Here is a 17814-nt window from a genome sequence, read left to right as displayed (position 1 = left end):
AACACACACAACACACACCTGCCTGAGGCTAAGACTACACCGCACCTCATTTTCAACTACCCCGTCCCCTCCGCCCCTCCCCTGAGGTAAGCGCACACGCGACGCATGCATAACCATATGAAATATTACGCATACGACGCGTCTGACGGTGACAAAGTTTCATTTTGGCTGGCAAAAACGGAAAAAATAATTATGAGAAATAATCGAGTTGCCACAGCCACAACAAACAGAGCAGCAACAACAACAACAACAACAACATCCACTTTGGGCAACGACTTTAACGATATTTAAATATGTGTAACTCGTCACGAAAAGCGAACCACAAAGAAAAAAAGGGAAAAAAACTACAATGCAAATAAAAATTTACATAAACAAGCAATGATCAAAAAAATACTCTTTCATTTCAATAAGTTAATGAGTCTTGTTTCAATTAAGAAAATAAATAATACAAGCAATTATAACAATAATTATAAACCTTTTGTGTCCATAATATGCATTGCAATAACTATATATGCCTTCACTTTAATTATCAACAATTCATTAATTATTAAGTAAATTCATAAATGATAACTTATATAATTTCTTTCAGCTTTCGTTTCAATTTTTTTGTTTTTCAATCTTAAATAGATTAGAGCAAAGTAAATAAATACAATACTTAATATAAATATGGATAAATACAAACAATCTGAGCTAGCTTATGTACCCTAAAGTTTAGGGTATAAGCGTAAGCAGGCAAAAACAAATGCCTTAAATATTCTGACGCACACACACACACACTACAAGAACAGCGAAAGCGAATGCGAATATGAATGTGAAAGACAAATGCAATTATGTGAATGGAGGCAGAGAGAGAAAATGAAAGAGTGCGAAGCGAGAGAGAGAGAAAGAGTTCGCTCGTTTGTAACTGTTAACCCGCAGTAAACAGAGGACACCATTTTTGTTGTTGCTGTTGTGCAAACAAAGCGCGCGAAAAAAAAAGACAAAGCGACAAAGCTGCTGCTTTTTCATTGTTATTATAGTTGTTGTTGTTGTCGGTTTTTCGGAGTAAAAATCCGCCTGAAAGCGTGTTTCTTGTTGCCTACTTATTGGGGCAAGCAAGGGGAGGGGAGGGGAGCCAACAACGACCAATGCTCATTAGGAAAAACCACAAGAGGCAAAAGCAGACGACGCCTTTCAACATATGGACACGCCATCAAGTCAAACAGGCAAACAAACAAGCAAATAGATATGAGTGTGTGTGCGTGTGTGTGTGTGTGTGTGTGTGTGTGCGTGTGTTTGTGTTGGAAAAACAAGGTCAACGCTTATTGTTTTGTCATACACTTTTAATTAATTTAAACAACAACACGAAACTAAAAGCAGAATCAACAACAAAACAACACAACAACGACAACAATTCGGGCAACCACAATGAAAATGAAAAAGCCTTGCCCCACAAAATGAGCAACCAAAAAACAGCTGGAAACGCGCTCTCTTACTCTCTCTCTCGCACTCCCTTACTCGCGCTCTTTCGCTCTTGAGTGAGTTTTTAGTTGTTTGAGTGCAATTCACAAGGTTGTTGCTGCCACAGTGATGACGTCATCGAGAAAACAGACTCGTGTCCCTTGTGTGATAAATATAACATAATTTATGTTTAGTCATTCGTGAGTATTCACTGTGTATATTCAATGGCAGGTCAAAGGGGAAAGGGGCTCAGCTTTATTTTATTAATAGCTGTCAGTTAAATTAAAAGAGCTGTCTGGACTATTCAAAGTCATTTTGTGGCCAAGAGTTTACCCAACTGGAGTGGAAAAAAAATAAAAATAAAGGATGGCCAAAAACTGAAAAGCAAGTCAAGGTAATTGCTGACGCTCTGCGCAAAACGAATACAAAACTGAATACGAGTGAGTGTACTCGTATTCACATTCCAAACCATTCACGTATATTCGTAGTTGGAGCTAATTTCGTAGTTGCTGCACTTAAATCATTTTGGCAATTTTCGTACATAATTTCACATTCAGTTGCAGTTGCGACAACTACGTAAATTGTTCGTTCTTCTGCCTGTTGACAACGACAACGAAATAAATTGAAAATACAATTTTATCATGGCAAACACGTACGCACCTACAACAACACAAACAACGGCAACAACAACAGCAGCTTAAACAAGAGCAACATGAGCTGGCAGCAACAATCATACGGCGCCCCAAAGTATGCAACAAGAAAATCACAAAGGCCAGAGCATGTGATAAGTGATAGAGAGCAGAGGAGAAAGAGGGGAGTGGAAAGAAGGAAAGAAGGAAAGGAAGTGCAGTTGTCAGTGTTGAAAATGACAACTTGGCAACAATTATAATTGAGCATCTGTTTCGTTATACCCTGTAGAACAGCTGCATTAAAGAGGCATGTTAAAGTAAGTTTAATTACTGCAGTAATTACGCTAAAATACTGCAATTATATTTTTTTATTTTAGCTGCAATTAAAACGTTCTTCAGTCAGTATCAAACATTCCAGTGATTTTGCAACGTTTAATTTAATTATTTCAGCAATTACCAGGTTAGTTAAATTAGAAATGCATAAGTATAATTACTTAAATAATTGACAAAGTAATTAGGCGGGTACTGCAATAATGCGCAAATATAATTGGCTAGATTTTTTTCAAATTGTAATTACTCAAGTAATTGTAAAGGAATTCTACAGTAATTACGCTATATAAACAAAGCTTCACGCGACAAAGAGTTATCAATACATAGGGTATAACGCATTTCTAAGCATTGTTTGCTGATTTATCTTCTAGTGTGTGTGTGTGTGTGTGTGTGTCACTTATTGCGCTCGATTGCACAGAGAATATGAGCAGTAAAAAAGAGACAAATAACGACAATGTCAACAGCAGCTGGAAAATACTAGGAAAAGCTGAAGTAGTCGCAACGCAATCGCAATGGGGGAAAATGCCAGCGTAATGCAAAATGGCAATCGGCAGCAAAGCAGAACAAGAACAAGAAGAAGAAGCAGCTGAAACAGAAACTGTGGCAATAAACAACGCATAACTGTTGACAGTTAACTAAGAAAGGGAGATGAAACCAGAGAGAAAGAGGGAAAAAGAGGCAGGCAGAGAGAGATTACAGAGGGTAGGCTCATAATTCTGTTGAATATTTGCCAGTTGCCGAGTGAATTACCGCATTCAAAGTGATGCGTGCAGCAGGACACCAACAGTTGCAAGTTGCTTTTAATACACAGAAAAAAATATCTCTTAAAAACGATTTATTAATTAAGTACGTACTCGGAAAATATGTTCTGAAAGCGAAATGAAAAACCCGTATTTGATAAATTATTATTTTTAACTTGTAATTCCGTAGGATTTTTTTCTGTGTAGAAATCTACGCTCAACCATATATTAATAAACATTATGTGGCAGCCAAGTGTTGTGCATACACAAAATACAGTTAAATATAATTTTTGGCATAAGTTTAAGTTACTTTCCCCTCCACAAACCACTCACGCTTCACCCATTTACAATACTCAAAAGTGCAACAGAAACAGCAAGAGAAATAAAAATTCCATAACTTGTAACTAAAATGCAAAGTTTCAAAGTGCTTTGCCACATCAAGTGGGCGCTGAATTAAGAAAAGTAAAGCAAAGGGCAGGGCAGGGAAGCAGATAAGTAATGGAAAGTGAAGAGAAAGAGAGGTGAGGAGGGAGGGGAAGTTGAGGCAACTCGAAACACTTTCACATGCAGCAGCTGCCGTCAAGTTGAAGGCAATCAAAGTGCGCTCAGCTCAGAACTCACACAGCAGGCAGAGTTCTGTTGCACACAAATAGACAGGAAGTAGCAGTGAAAGCCAAGGGGAGAGAGAGCAAAGAAGAGTGGTAGAAAAGGTAAAGGGATGTGGCATAACGGCAAACTGCCGTTGGGGAGCCTGTTTATCTTTTATCTTTGCCTTCCAGCGTGCACTTCAATTAGTAAATCTACATCTCTGTTTCCATTTGCAGCTCGTGAATGTAAACTCAGTTCTCAGTTTCATTCAATTTCTTCTTCTTATACTTTCATTCTTTCTTCTACTTTGTTTTTTTCTATCCCACATGACCCATAACTAAAGATTAAAGATCTACGCGCAATGGCAAGCAAATAAATTCGGGTATTTGCTCAAGACTGCAACTTACGCGTAAAGTTGGTAAACACAAAGCTTAACATGGCCGATAACAGTGGCAACAACAAAAGAAAAGGTGTGCATGGCGATAAAGTCACAAAAACAAACATTTAGTGGCCACACAGAATACAAAACGTAGTTGGAAAAAGAACATTAGCGAATGTGCAACTGCAAGGAAGTAAATGAAGAAAATAGGGGAAAAACAGTTGGAAAACGAAGTGGAAACTACACTAAAATGTAAATATTTAATGGGTTTCCAAATTAACCAAAGAAGACTGCACTTAACAATTGACATACGCTATATAATTACCATATAATTACTTGCAGTGCGACCACAATTACTTAAATAATTAAGTGATAATTACACCCCTTTTTGTAGCATTTTAAAAACAATTCTTATATAGAATGAGTTAATTAAAAAATTCCCTTGATAATGCAATACAGATGCATGCGTAAAATTCATTTCAGTTTAATTTTTCAGCCATAACTGCAACAGCTGTGACCAAAATGGAAAACTTTTCACTTTATAACGTTACAAAGTCCATTAAAACTCGCACAATTCCCGCTCATTGAGTGTAGAGCATCTCGAGAACCATTCAAATAAATACTCGTGCCAACAAATGTGAAAGTGTGTGTGCGCTCCATTTCCAAAGTTGCCTTCAGAAAAATATAAACTTTTCTTAGTGCACTTGCCGCACTTTTTTCTGATTGTAGCGATTGTTGTTGTTGTTGTTATTGTGGTTGTTGTTGTTGTTGTTATTTGTTGCAGTGTCCACAATTGTGCAGCAAATTGCCACAAAATGCATGCAATGCAAATGCAAATGGGAGAAGAAGGCCAGCAACAATTTGGCCAAAACGACGCGTGTCAAGGACAAACGCACAGAGTGAAAAGCTCATCCTTTTCGCCACACAGCCTGGCAGATTGCCCAACATAAAAAAGGAGCGAAGTTTTACTTTCCCCGTCTCTCCCTCTCGCTCACTACTTTCCTCCTTCTATATGCCTAAAAGATAAATGAGTCGAGTGCTAGAGGCAATTTTTGGCTGACTTTTGGCCAAGGACATCATCAACACATGGTCTAAGGCAAGCGACGGTTGCCTGCTTCAGCAATTTATGTAAATTGCGGGCTAGTTCCAAGTTCCAAGTTGCAAGTTGCAAGTTGAGAGCTCAGAGGGCTTTAAGCAGTTGCCGTAAATTGCTGCAACAGCAAGCGGCAACGTGGCGTATGTGTAATTTTTTTACTTTTCAAATGAATTTCAATTTTATGCAACGCGAGTGACGCGTGCTGGCAACTTTCGTGACAGCGGGCGGTTTTGTGGCAAGTGGCAAGTGGCAATCAGGGGCAAAGAGAGAAGTTTTTTCAATTAGGCCACAAAAAAAATTGCGCAATTTTGAAGTTGAGCAGAAAATGTTTTAAATATTTTTAATGCACATGTTTATATTTTAAGGGGGCAGTTGCAAGAGTGTGTGATTAATACTAAAAGCTTGCCACACACAACTTAGGCGTTGACTTAACTAATACGATTCTCCCAACTTTCTATTTATTTAGCATTTTCCTCATATTTGTGGAAGCAAATCGAAATCTGTACGTTTGTGGCACTTAAAACAGAACTAGAAATAGAAATACATGATGAGTTGCCACCGCAGCAGCAATTGAAATCAAATCAGCTTAAAAAGAGCAATTGCTAAAAGCAACTTGACTCTGTCCCTATCCTCATCTCTCTCGCACTGACAGTTGCCCCAAGGGGCAAGAGAGGCAACTCTGCGGCACTAAATGGTGCCAAGCTGGGGCAGAAGGTGTTGAAGCTGCCTTAAGTGTTGGCATATTGAATGCCAAATGAGCGATTAGCACTTGTCGCCTCAATCTTGTGTTGCAAGTTGTTGCTGTTGTTGCTGCTTGAGGCAAGCTTGTCTAAAATTATACTTAACAGCCATTTAATTTAAATAAACTAATGGAAATTCATAGCGCTGTTTTTTGCCGCAAGCTGCGACAGCTGCAAATTTTGACAAGCTAAGAGAAAGAGACGAAGGAAAACAGTTTTTCCTCCCATTGCAAATTATTTTATGCAATCAAAAAGTTATTAGTTTAATGCAAAAAAGAAGCAAGCAACTGTTGGAAAAGCAGGAAAAAAGACTACAATCCATTAAAATCAACAAAACTGATTACACTAGGAAACAAAAGTGTCCTTTTTTTTGTTACTTTAAAGAAAACACAATTTTTTGAATACATTGGGACTACCAGAAGTTAAAAATGTGTTTTAAAAATTTGTTTATGGCAGACATTTCATTTTATACATTTATTTTAAGCTGGGCTTTTTTATAGATAATTTTCAGAGGTAAGACCGGATTTACTAATAATGCTAATAAATATATCTATAAATTTTTTACCAACTGTTAAGGATAAATAATTAGTTGTAAAACTATATAATTTATTAATATTTAATTTTAAAAATATGATTCTTTTTAAGAAATTAATTTTTTTTGATTTGTTAACTTGAAATTAAAGGAAAATAGATCTGTTTTTTCTCCATTCCTCTGTATTTATTGAATTACATTACATTAAAAATATAAGCCATTAAAATGGTTCGAGAGACGGATGAGATATTATCATTTTAACAAAACTGTCCGATGTTGCATTTTCAAATTCACTCTTAAATTACCTAGTGTTATCCTTGATGCACACCTCGAGAGCCAAAGGACATGAAATCCAGCACTTAACACCAAAAACCGAACTAGGCTCAAATGAAGCTCATTTAATTGGGCATTGACAGAAAGCGTATAGACTTAACTGGACTCCGGCTCAACTTAACTGAACTGACTGGACCACTAACGAGACTCGATTCGAGTCGACTCGAATCGACACGATAGACGTCTAATTAAAGCTAACGAGGCCCACAAACTGCAGTTAATGTGTGGTCAGAGTCATGAGACAGACTCAGCAGCAATCGTGACATCAGCACACAAGCAACAACAACAACAACAACAACAAAAACAACTGCATCGACAACAAAAGCTACAGCAACACCAACGGCAACATGGCCATTAAGAAGCATCAATTGGCATGGCCAAAAACCATGACAGCCAATGAGACCGCAAAAGCATCATTATCATTATCATTATCGACAGCATTTTCATTATTATTATGGTTAAATTTTGCACCTACCACAATGAATTTTCCTTTGCTTTGGGACAAACTTAAACAGTTACAAGTTGTATACTGTCACCACACGCGGCGTATACGCAATATTTTAATTAAAACTTGTTTCCGTCGCTACAGCGAATAATGTTACTTTCTTACGCTTTTACGTACGTATTTTTCTTTTTTAATATTTTCCGCTGAAGCACAAAATGTTAATTAAAGGGACGCTTGGCCTAGGAGAAATGCCGATTGCCAGGACAATTTTCAAGAGCTTGCAACGCAACGACAACGCGACAGGCGAACGAATGGCGGCCATGTGATTGGATCTATGAGTTGCAACAACGACAGAGGCAACGCCAGCTCCTCGTTGATGCCACAAACTGCACAGGAAGCACTCACAGGAGGCGGCAAAGGCGAAACGAGCCACGAGGCAACGAGTTGCGAGAGAGAGTCAAGAGTTCACACACAGAGAGCGAGAGCGTAAAACATACTCAACAGGACAACAGTCAAATTCACTCACTCATTCTCTATCCCTCTCCCTCTCTCTCTCTCATTTTGGAGCGTATTCATGAGTGAATTTGCACATTTGAGTTGTTTGACACTTCACACGAAACATGCACATAAATATAGACCTAACAAACAAAAGAAAAATTGCCTCAAATGGCTGACTAATTGACGCAAGCCACAAAGTATGCAACACACATATTGCCATACGTGCTGAGCACAAGCTTCGTAGGCAAACGACTTTGCAAATACCCTGTAAAATTTTAAAACTGCTGCGAACGCTAAGATTTTTGTTGAACATTTTTTGGTTTATATTTATAAAATTTACAATTTATATTTATTAAGTTTATTTAAAAATGTTCCCTAGTTTTTGGTTTCTTAATCTTTAACTAAATACTTTGTTCAATTTATATTAACAGTTTTTTAAATAAAGTGCACAGTTTAAACATTACACTTTTGGTTTCTAGTTCTTAACCTTTTCCAATGCAGTTTATCAGTTACCTATTTAGGCGAGTAAAATAAAAAATTCTACATCTTTTAAACGTATTTAATCTTAGTTATTCATTTAATATTTTTCTTAAAACATTTGCAACTTAAACGAACTGAAAACTTCCTGGCACTTCAAAAGAAAACTACCGGAAACTACAAACAATTTTTTTATGCTATATTTTTTTTCTGGCTTTTCATAGAAATTTACGTAAAAACCAAAATTGGTTATTTGCGTGCCAGGCGGCAAAGTAACTGTTCCCCGTGCTTAAAGGGACCCTACCATTCCAAATTCCCCTTACTCCCCTTGTGTTCGATTCGCACATTTATAAGGTAGCCCCAACAATTGTGCATGATAAATAGGCAAACAAAAGTCGAGACTTGCAGCTGAAGAAGGGGAACTATAAAAGCTTCAAGCGTTGAAAATAGCATTTTAATACTTTTGGAAAGAGTTTTGCAAAAAAGGAACGTTGCCTTCAAACACACATAAATCAATGGCAAGTCAATGCAGCAGGGGGAAGGGGGCAGAAAGAGGGCAGGGCCAGAAGTCGAAATGAACGACTGCGAAAATCTACTTAAAGGCAAGCCGCAACTAGCAGGTGTCCAGATAGATAGTACAGATATGGTGGGGCAACAACCAAACACATAGATGCCACACACCTGAGGATGTGTGTGTGTTTGTGTGTGACACCAAACTACATAAAACTGAGAACTGAGAAATGGACTCGAGAGTGGGCAACAAAGCAAAGTGCATTTTGTGGTGCGTATCCCAAACGACGTCATTAAACAAATTGATGCATGACTCCGACAACAAGGGCAACAGGGAGTAGAAGAGAGAGAGAGAGAGAGAGAGAGAGAGAGAGAGAGAGAGAGAGAAAGAAGGTCTGGCTGCCCAGTCAATGGGTTAAGGTTCAGCACGGTTCAAAGTTTGGCAGCTTAAACTGCAGCAAGAAGCAGCTTAAAAACTGAGCAAAAAGTGCGTGAAACTAGCCGGAAGGAACTTGTAACTGAGAGTTGAGAACCGAGAACTTGCAACTGAGAACTGAGGACTGACAACTGTTTTAGCTGCAACTTAAGGATGCAGTGCGACAAACGACAGATTAGCTTACAATTACAACAATGCTGATGATGATAGAGTGAAGTCCAAAGTGAAGATGTGGCAAGCATGATGAATAGCAGCTGCCTCAACTTGAGGCCGTGTGCCAAGGACACACAAAAGCCCAACAAGGAGGCAGAAAAGAAAAGAGCAGAGCAGAGGAGAGCAGAGTCGAGGGTACGTAAATATTTATACAGCTTGTGAGCTTGCGAGTGAATAAAGGAAGCAGGAAGCCAAGGATAACATCAACTAAAAGCCAGCAAAAGATCAAGACAGAGGAGAAGCTTTCAACTCCACAGACAAACTGCTTGGACTGCAGACACTTAATAGAAACAAATGCTTAAAACTAACTTAAAATAGCAAAAGACTAAGACTAAAACTAAAACTACTACAGGATGTGGCGACATTGTTGGAGTGCTTAGAGGATTCAAAGGATTGAAATTTATATTTTGTTGTTTTTTTAAACTTTGGGATTTTTTGATTAGAATATGCATAGCTTTTGAAGCATTGTGTTATTGATCAAATTAATTTCTTTTGTTTTTTATTCTTGGCCTACTCGAAAAGGTAAATGAAATTAAAATTTTAAAATATTAAAATGTGACTAATTTTTCAGTATTTTCAGTTCTTTTAATAATTTAAAATAAAATTAATATGTTTTCTTTTTCAAAAAAAAACATTTTCAAATTTTACTCGCTAGCTCCAACAATGTTCCCAACATTACACAAAACATGCTAAAGGATTACACAAAAATAGCTACAGCACAAAATTAAACATGCCTTAGATGGATATTAAAAGAAGGTTATAAGGAACTCACCTTGAACTCAACAATCGCTCCGCCTCGGCTGCTGTCATGGCATCCGGTAAGCTGTCATCCCGGGGCATAGCAGCAGCAGGAGCAGCTGTCACAGAAGCAGGAGCAGGAGCAGCTGTCACAGGAGCAGCAGCTGGAGCTGGAGCTGGAGCTGGAGCTGAAGATGAAGCTGTTGCAGCAATCATCGTTGTGGTCACATGTACCTTGATCACCTCATCGACCACATCATCGATGAGCTCCACATCCAATTCACTGCACTGTAATATATCCTCCTCATCCTCGCCAGCACTGGTGTCCGCATACTCCAAATCCTGCAACTCGAGAGCACCTTGAGCCGGAGCACGCCGCTCAGGCAAAACGGGTGCCACCTCCTCCTCCTCCCCCTCCTCTTCGTCCTCAAGCACCTCAACATATTCGACGGCCAGCTGTTCGTCCTCTTGCTCATTCTGCTCCAATTCCAGCTCCTCCTCTTCGTGTGCATCTATGGAGGCAATCGGAGCAATTCCCTTGACAAGTGCGGCACGAGATGGTGAAATTGGAGGCGTCGATTTGTTGCTGCAATTGCTGCTGTTGCTGCCATTTTGTTCGCTGCTGTTGCGTCGCCTGATGGGCGAGACCACGCCCACAGGAGGCGAACTGTAGATGCCACGATGCAACGGTGATCCGTCGACACTGGACGTGGGCGATTGCAACAGGCCGCGTGGCGGAGTTGCTGGCTGTGGTGGTTCCTGCACTGGTTCCGGCTTGATAATCGCATAAACTGTGCTCGACTCCTGGACAAATCCGTTGGCGCCATGGAACTTCCGCTGCATGTCGCTCACCTTGGCCGTGTCATAGAGTTCCGCCTCGGAGCCGTACACCTCCCGCGACTCGCTGCCATCGGGATTGAGGCGATAGCCCACATCCACATAGTTCAGACTGTGCGGTTGCTCCTTCTCCTCGTCGGCGTTGGCGTCATCGACATACGACGGCTGCAGTTTGGCCTTCAGCTCGGGTGTGCTCTCATTGAAGCCACCCTCGTCCTGGCTGGCAGTCGATATGATGCTGGGAGGTCGTTGACCCAATCCAGCAGCTGGCATATTGACAATTATGCTGCTCCGCTTGTTGGCCACACGTTGTGGGGAACCGTTGATGGAGACGTTGCTGGAATGTTGCTGTTGTTGTTGTTGTTGCTGTTCATCCACAGATTTGCGACCTGTAAAAGCGAAGAAGAAAGGAAATTAAATTATTGAAAATATTGCAATTTGAAATACTTTGCAAAAATAACAAAAAGAGCTCAGTGAGTTTATAGGATAAATTTATTATTCAAATGTATCAATGAGAATTTTATCTTTACATAAAATCAATACATGATCATAGCAGATATAAAACTTTATTGGAAATGCATTTAAAATATAAAACACACACACACACCATAACACACACACACACACGGCGGAGTTTCAGGAAATGTTTTCAGTTCAATGCTCGGTCAACAATTTGATCAAATCAGTTTGCATATTAAGCAACATATGAATGCGTTCCTTGGAGCTATCAACAGCAGCTGTGATGGACTTGAAATCGGGATCATTGCCACGATGCCGTGCATAGAATTCTCTATATCTTTTCAGTTCCAGCTCCAGGTATTCATCGGGCTCCGGTAGCTGTTCACCACGCAGTTCACTCTTGATTGTCGCCAGCAGATAATCCATTTCCTTACGAGCCTGATCATCGATGGGACGACGATGTCGACTTTGTCGACTTTGGGCAGAATTCTTTGGTTCTTCAAGAGGACTCAAACTCGAGCCGCTAGAAGTCCTACAATATTTTGAATCACAACTCATTGGACTCGAAGAACTCTGAGACGAAGATAAATTTTTGGGCACAAGTTTAGGCTTTGATTTGTAGGCCAGTTTGAGTGTAGTTCCCTGTGGATATTTACGTTTAGCTGAACCGCCCGTAGTGCGAGATTGTCCAGCTTTTGTGGACTGACTGCAACAGCTTCCCTCGTGCTGCAACATGCTGCTGATCATGGTCAACCAGGCACTTTCATTGCCCATCGACATGCAACCGGCATTCGGATCGATCATCTCCTGAAAGTCCACCCAGATGAGTCTCTCCGGCGGATCCTGTTGAAATACGCCTCGCAGCTGCTGCTGATTGAGGCAGACACTGAAGTAACTCATGTAATTCTGGCGCATCCGTAACTCGTAGATTGTGTCGCATTCCCAGTCCTTCAGTTTGTTGTGCCACAGTGTGGCACGAGTGTAATCCCCAGACTTGGGACAAAAGGCTTCATCGGGACTCGGCGACATCGCCATCATCAGTTTAAAGTCCTCATCGAGCAAGTGCTCAGCGAAGTCATATTCTTTATTAGCAAAGAGGTGCAATCGACCCGGAGATTTGAGTCTCAAGCTCGTCTGACTCCCCTTCTCTCCTCGACTGGATTGACTGCGTCCACTTCGATTCCTCGAGCTGTTCAAGTCGCCACTTCGGCTGTCACTGTGCTTTAATTCCCTCCGCTTTTCCTTCTGCCTCGACTCGCTGCCCGACTTTTGACGTAAGGAGGACTTGTAACGGGAATCTGTGCCATAGCCTGCGGCCATTTTCTAAACTAATAATTGTATCCAATAATCAACGGTCTTAACAATTTTTCGTCTACAATTTTGAGCATAAATTCCGAAATTTTAGTCAAGCATTTCACAATGTCAAATAAGAGTAACATTTATAAGTTTTAAAATAAAAATGTGCGACTAAACAAAAACTTAATAATAAATAATTATATTTATTGTTAAATTTTTTTTTTAATAAATCATTCACTGCTGTGACTCAGCAAAACATTTGTTGTGACACTCTCAATGAATTGTTTAATTAATGACCATTTTTTATTTGAAATTTAAATGTTCTGCAAAATGCTTTTTGGAATCATCTATCTATATATTCCGATGTTCAACATTTCACCCATAAATTTGTGCACATGGAAAGGGAATAGATGACACTCTTGTGACGGTCGTGGGCGTTGCCAGACAGCCGCAAATGCAAAACGGCTGGCGATCTGGCAGGTGAAGTTGGCAGCCAATAAATCTGTTTGAAGTGTCGCCCCAATTTTTAATCCAATTATATTTTTAGCTAATAATTAGCAGAAACTAAAGTAAGCTTCGGTTCGCCGAAGTCTTGATACCCTTACAGAATGTTGTTTTCTTAATAAAATAGGTATGATTCAAACAAAATTAATCAGATTTTATTTAATTTATTTAAATATGACATTTAGCTAATCGTTATCTGATCCATTTTAATCAATTATCCAAGACGCCAATTCTACCACGTTTTGATCTTCTCAAACGATAATAAACCTGCTCTAGAATAAAACCCACAAAACTAAGCAAGATTCCAATGATCCACAAATAGAAAGCACCCTGTAAAATGTCCATAGTAAGCACCACACGCTTCTTGCGACGCTCTTGGGAATCTGCAACGTTTCCATTATCCGTGGATTGCTCCGTTTCATCTCCCAGATCCTCAAAGAATTCATCGGACTGCGTGGATCGACTGCGTCTCAAGACATCCAACTCTGCCCAATAGTCGAGGAAACCAAACTCAAAGAAGGCGCTCATTAACATCTGGAATTTGTAGAGGTAGGGCGAACCCAAGGGCAGAATGTAGGTGCCTGGCATGGATCGGAGATATTGCTTGACAATGTGATAGGCGGATCGTCCCTCCTCTGCATTGTAGGTGATTGCGAGGAATTCCTTTGCGCTATCATCACGCATTAAGAAAGCGGCTCTTTTGAACCGTCGACTGATGGCCAACTCATATAAATGATCCGAATCCTTGAGAGGATGTACCTTGGGCCTGGCTGTCAACGCCTCGTAATGACGTGCCGACAAAGATGAATTGACAGCATCAAACATGGTAGTTACTCCATGTACATGCAACTTGAGAGCAGGTAAACCATCCAGATCTTCCAATTGCTGCTCATAACTCGGCTGGACGAAGCTGCTCTCCAGTTTGCCAAAGTAAACGGTGGTCAACACATAACTAAACATTATCCAAGCCATGAGAAAAGCACGCAACGAACTCTTACGAGAGAAATGCTCGACAGGTTGTCCCAAATGTGTTTTGAACAACATATCGAAAACCTCAAACCAACGTTCACCAACTTCACCTGTAATCCAGTTTAAAAGCCATTGAAAGATTATAAAAATGACAAAGGCAAACAGAAAGTTGGCCAAAAGCAGATGCCAAACGGAATTACGAAAGGCATCCACGAATATACGATATTCTGGACGCATTCTTGCTGCTGGCACCACCAAACTGATAATGATGCGTCGATACGGATACGCTAGCTCCACATGTGGCCAAATACAGTCCAGGACGAAACGTAGATTGACTCCAATATCCGTAACTCCAGTCGTAAGATCACGCACGGCACCAGTGAAGCTGCCATTGGCTAAACAACGACCATATGCCTCACCATCCGATGGGATCACATAACGCGCTGTGGCATTCAGTTTCTGAGCGAAGAGACGTGCAATTGAGCCATCGATAGCTTTATATCCTTCAGTCTCTACGGGATCCAAAGGCAGGGCACGCAATGGGTTAGTAAACATGGAATAACGTAGATCGAAACCTCGCAGGTTTCTTAATTTATCAATGTATCTGCCCCTGGCGGACCTTTTTAATTCCAAACCATCTACTCCAAATGGATCAAAGTCATAGATATCCTGTGGTCCAGTTATGGCCAAGGCAAACAGTAAATGCTTCTCCCAACATCCCTCAAAGAGTTGCCTTAAATGTTTCTCTTTGGCTTCTGGCCAAATGAAGAGATACTTGTGTAAGTGTCGACGCGGCTGTCGAGGATTCAACATGTCCAAAATACGACGCATAATAGGTGCTCCAGCATCTTCAGCTGGTATGTGAAAGATATTCATGCTGTCTGTCTGACGAACTGGCTCCAATTCATGCATCTCCAGGCTGCGCATTGAACTGGGCAATCGAGATGCCACACAACGATGCAATGCCTCTTCCAGTGTCACCGAGGAAACAGAGTCTGCAACTGGACAGCTAACACATCGATAGATATAGTTGACTTGGGCCAACTGTGCCACAGCAATTTGGCAGCTAATCTCCGCCAGCTTCAGTGTATTAATATCACTGCTGTTGGACAGGCCAAGTAAAAGTCCAAGTAGCGGCCACATCTTGTCAATGTCGACTGACGGAAACCACGAACGATTAACAACTGTTGCCGTTTTGTTGCACCCCTGCGTATACTTAATATCAATGAAAGTTGCGTGCGGTTTCAATTAAAAGTAGCATGAATACCTAAACGCCAAAGGGAGCAATTCATTTCAATCAGACAGCTATTCAGAGACATAAATAAATAAAAATAAAAATCTTAATATTCAGGCATATTCTACAAATCTCTAGCAATCTAAAACAAAAGTAAATAAAATTCTCTTTGTATCTGAAACAAATTTTAGTTGCTTTCAAATGTCAATATATTTGACAAAGGTTTTAAATAAAATTTCAAATGTATTGCAATAAAATCAATTAGAAAGCACAAAATGCATATTAAATTATCAATAAATATTGATTGCATAAAACATAAGTAACAATGGTTGATAAATTTTTTTATTTATTTATAAATTGAATTTATATGCATATAAAAATTGCAATAATTAATAATATTGTTGAAACTGTGACTTCGCAAATATGTGCGATTAGTGAAACTCTTGTGGAACACTGTTTAATATATAAGGCTTAGTCTGAGCTTAATTTTACAAGTTGCCTACTAACCTCGACAGGCTTGACAGAGTTTGCGTAAGCTTAGACACATTTTCACGTACACTTTTCACGAAATTGAAGCACGACGCGATCAAAAGTCTGTCACAATTAATAAACACATTTTGTCAGCACTAAAAAAAAATATATATATTTTTCGATTCATATAAAGTTATGTGTTGCAATATGTGATCGATGTCAATGCAAGTAAATTTGCAGTAGAAGAAAATCTAAAAAACTACACAGAATTCCATTGTTCCACAAATTGAAAGCGACCTAATATTTGTCTATACTCTAACGAGGATCTTCATTTAGCTCTCTATCAGATTGCCATTCCCTTTGACCCGGAATGGACCGCATTTGGCCAATACGGACTGCCTGAAACCACGCGCCTGGTCAACGCTGTTCTTGTTGCTTATATTGGGTGCAGCCGGGCGTATACTTAATGCCAATTAGTCGTACGTCGATGGTCGCTTCAAAGTTACATGCATATTTAATGCCAAAGGGGGGAGATGATATGGTTAATACTCGTGTGTGCCACCGAGCAGTGAGCAGATGGTCGAGAGTTTAAATTGAATGCATATCATTTTGGAGGCCAACATGGCGTATGGGTAATATGGTTTCAGTTCAAGTAAATAAACTTGATGAAAATTTTAAATGAAAAGCGAAGGTCGATGAGAGAAGAAAAGAGAGAGAGAGAGAGAGAGAAGAGGGCAGCCTCCAATTAAATCGATGATGAAAAATCGAAACAAAATGAGAATATACAGCATTGTTTTTCTTGTTGTTGGCTTTTAATGAGCTGCAAATATGCGCAGAAACAACAATAACAACAAATCATTGATGAAAAACGGGAAATTTGGGCACTGCCAAAAATAAATAGCCCCAAAGCCGAAACAAAAGACAATTAGCAAGCGAATAATAGCAGGAAAAAACTACGTAAAATGAAAATCCCATTGAAAAATGTTTGCTTTAACTCGAAATAAAGCAAAGTTTTAGTTAGTGGAAATATAAATTTCAAATGACCCAAATTCAATAACAATTTGTCAGTAATTAATGAACACACACAAACACAGAGACACACTTCTACACACACAACCTCCAGTTGCCATATTGCAACTAATGAATCAAACGAATTTTACAAAATTTTAATAAACCAAAGAAAACTCTCAACCTAATTGATGAAGCAAAAAGCAAAGTGGGGGAAAAAGAGGAAAATAGATAGATGAAAAGTGCTGGACCATGGAAATCTTATAGTTCAAGTGCCTTGCACTTACTCTTTGCACTCTTAAGACAACAAACCGTTTCTGCTGACTGGAAAATTGCGAAAAGAAAAGAAAAGTTGATGTTGTACATATGAAAATGCAAAAATAATTGTTTAAGTAACCGCAACAAAGCGACAGCAAATTAGAGAGAACATACAGAAAAAGTTAAAAAAAAAAAAACACAAACAAAGAAGTATAGAGAGAGAGAGGAGAAAAAGAGAGCTGAATAGAATTGAGAGAGGAAATTGCAATGTGTGTGCGGCATTTGTGACGTGATGTCAAGACAATGACCAGAAAGTTTGTATATATCTAAAATATGGAAGATTAAATGCCCTAGAATTAAAAAAAAAGAAAGACAAATTGACAAATATGTAAATTGAAGGCGGGAAAATTAAATACATAGTACAGATTGTGATTTAAAAAAAAAAACCTCACACTTGAAATTTACTTAACTGACAAATAAATGAAATTGATTAAAGTACTAGATACTATTCCGAGAGTTGAATTCTTTTTAAATGTTGCACATCTCTCAAGACAACTCCTTTTTTTTTTCTTATTAACAGGGTATAAGCCAAACGGAAGTTGCTGTCAAAACGACAAACTGGCAAATCCTAAATCGGGGCAACATTTGTTAGGC

At 39.4% G+C, this 17814-nt stretch overlaps 3 protein-coding genes across 5 annotated transcripts in view; all 3 read right to left on the bottom strand.

Annotated features, from left to right (window-relative positions):
- LOC117789273 overlaps positions 1 to 17814 on the bottom strand; it is a 59615-nt gene that overhangs the window by 10927 nt on the left and 30874 nt on the right. For all 3 annotated transcript variants that reach the window (XM_034628389.1, XM_034628390.1, XM_034628392.1), the window contains exon 4: positions 10159 to 11350. In XM_034628389.1, coding sequence (XP_034484280.1) covers positions 10159 to 11350 — 1192 coding nt within the window. The remainder of the gene's footprint in view (positions 1 to 10158; positions 11351 to 17814) is intronic.
- On the bottom strand, positions 11436 to 12817 carry LOC117789275. The gene has a single exon (XM_034628394.1). The coding sequence runs from the start codon at positions 12738 to 12740 to the stop codon at positions 11616 to 11618; it is 1125 nt and encodes a 374-aa protein (XP_034484285.1). The 5' UTR covers positions 12741 to 12817; the 3' UTR covers positions 11436 to 11615.
- LOC117786607 lies at positions 13431 to 15495 on the bottom strand. The gene has a single exon (XM_034624946.1). It carries the CDS (start codon positions 15330 to 15332, stop codon positions 13431 to 13433), a length of 1902 nt encoding a protein of 633 aa, XP_034480837.1. The 5' UTR covers positions 15333 to 15495.

The sequence above is a fragment of the Drosophila innubila genome, assembly GCF_004354385.1.
Source record: "Drosophila innubila isolate TH190305 chromosome 3L unlocalized genomic scaffold, UK_Dinn_1.0 0_D_3L, whole genome shotgun sequence".
Classification (NCBI taxonomy): domain Eukaryota; kingdom Metazoa; phylum Arthropoda; class Insecta; order Diptera; family Drosophilidae; genus Drosophila; species Drosophila innubila.
Note: the sequence above shows the minus strand (reverse complement) of the source record. Positions and strands in the feature narration are given on the sequence as shown.